Below are 1,022 nucleotides of genomic sequence, written 5' to 3'. Positions count from 1 at the left end.
GACCGTGGGCCTTCAGTCCAGGCTGACTGGCATCACTAGCAGACATCCACAGCTGGAAAAGCGGTTTAGTGAGGCGCAGACCGCGCAAATGCAGAACCGGACGCGCACGTAAGCAGAGCCGTCGGGGCTGCCGCCCTTCGCCCGAGGAAGGAAGGAGGGAGCCAGCTTCTGCAGAGCAGTGGGCGTGGACCCGCCGCGCCTCCCCGAATCCTCTCAGCGGTTCGTGTGACAGCCCAGGAGCCTGAGCGCAGGGAAGGCAGGCCCGCGCTGGTGGGTGCCGCCGTCCCAGTGGAGCAGGCTGAGGGCCAGGCTCCGTCTGCCCACAGACGTCCTCTCTCCCGGGACTGTCTGGGGCTGGGGGGCGAGTTGTGCTGCCTTCTCTGCCGTGTCCTGCAAAGCTGAGTGCTTTTCCTCCCCTCAGTGTATCTGCTGTTTGATTTATTGTCCGTGTAACACCAGATATTTGGTCGTATTTATGCTGAAGCCAAACTAACAAGGCAGTTGAAGTATTTTTGTTCCCTTTGAAATAACAGGCGTGTGAAACTGCTGGACCTTCCTGCCAGCCTCCGGCCGCAGAAGATGAAGAGCTCGCTGGGCCCAAGCGTGTCGGCCAAGAGCCCCTTCATCTACTCCCCGATCATCGCCCACAGCCGCGGGGAGGAGCGCAGCAAGAAGATAGGTAGGCGGGCCGCCGGGCTTCCGGGCCGTGTCCAGTCACCCGACCCCGGGGGCTTGTCTGGACTTGAGATCGTGAGACTTGATGTGGTTCACGTGAGCCCGTGGGATATACCCTCACTCAGGTGTATTCCGCTTGCTGGCTTTGTCTGACCACTGCCTATAGGTCTGCCTTTTTAGTATCTATTTCATAAAAGGAGGTTTTGTGAAAGTTCTAGAAGCCAGAAGACCTCTGTTATTCAAGACTTAGGTCAATTACAAAGGAGAGGTACTTGGAGATCAGGGTGATTTTCCAAGCCTGGAGTGACTTCTGAATCATCCACGGAGATTAAAGGTCGTCTTTGTTC

General features: G+C 57.2%; 1 protein-coding gene across 4 annotated transcripts in view; it reads left to right on the top strand.

Moving 5' to 3' along the window:
* Window positions 1–1,022, top strand: part of TRAPPC9 (trafficking protein particle complex 9) — a 390,359-nt gene that overhangs the window by 83,552 nt on the left and 305,785 nt on the right. For all 4 annotated transcript variants that reach the window (XM_010834790.1, XM_010834791.1, XM_010834789.1 and 1 more), the window contains one exon: window positions 534–679. In XM_010834790.1, the coding sequence (XP_010833092.1) occupies window positions 534–679 (146 nt within the window). The remainder of the gene's footprint in view (window positions 1–533; window positions 680–1,022) is intronic.

This window comes from Bison bison, unplaced genomic scaffold (assembly GCF_000754665.1).
Source record: "Bison bison bison isolate TAMUID 2011002044 unplaced genomic scaffold, Bison_UMD1.0 scf7180017864036, whole genome shotgun sequence".
Taxonomy (NCBI): domain Eukaryota; kingdom Metazoa; phylum Chordata; class Mammalia; order Artiodactyla; family Bovidae; genus Bison; species Bison bison.
The sequence above is the reverse complement of the archived record's forward strand: the minus strand, read 5'-3'. Positions and strand labels throughout refer to the sequence as shown.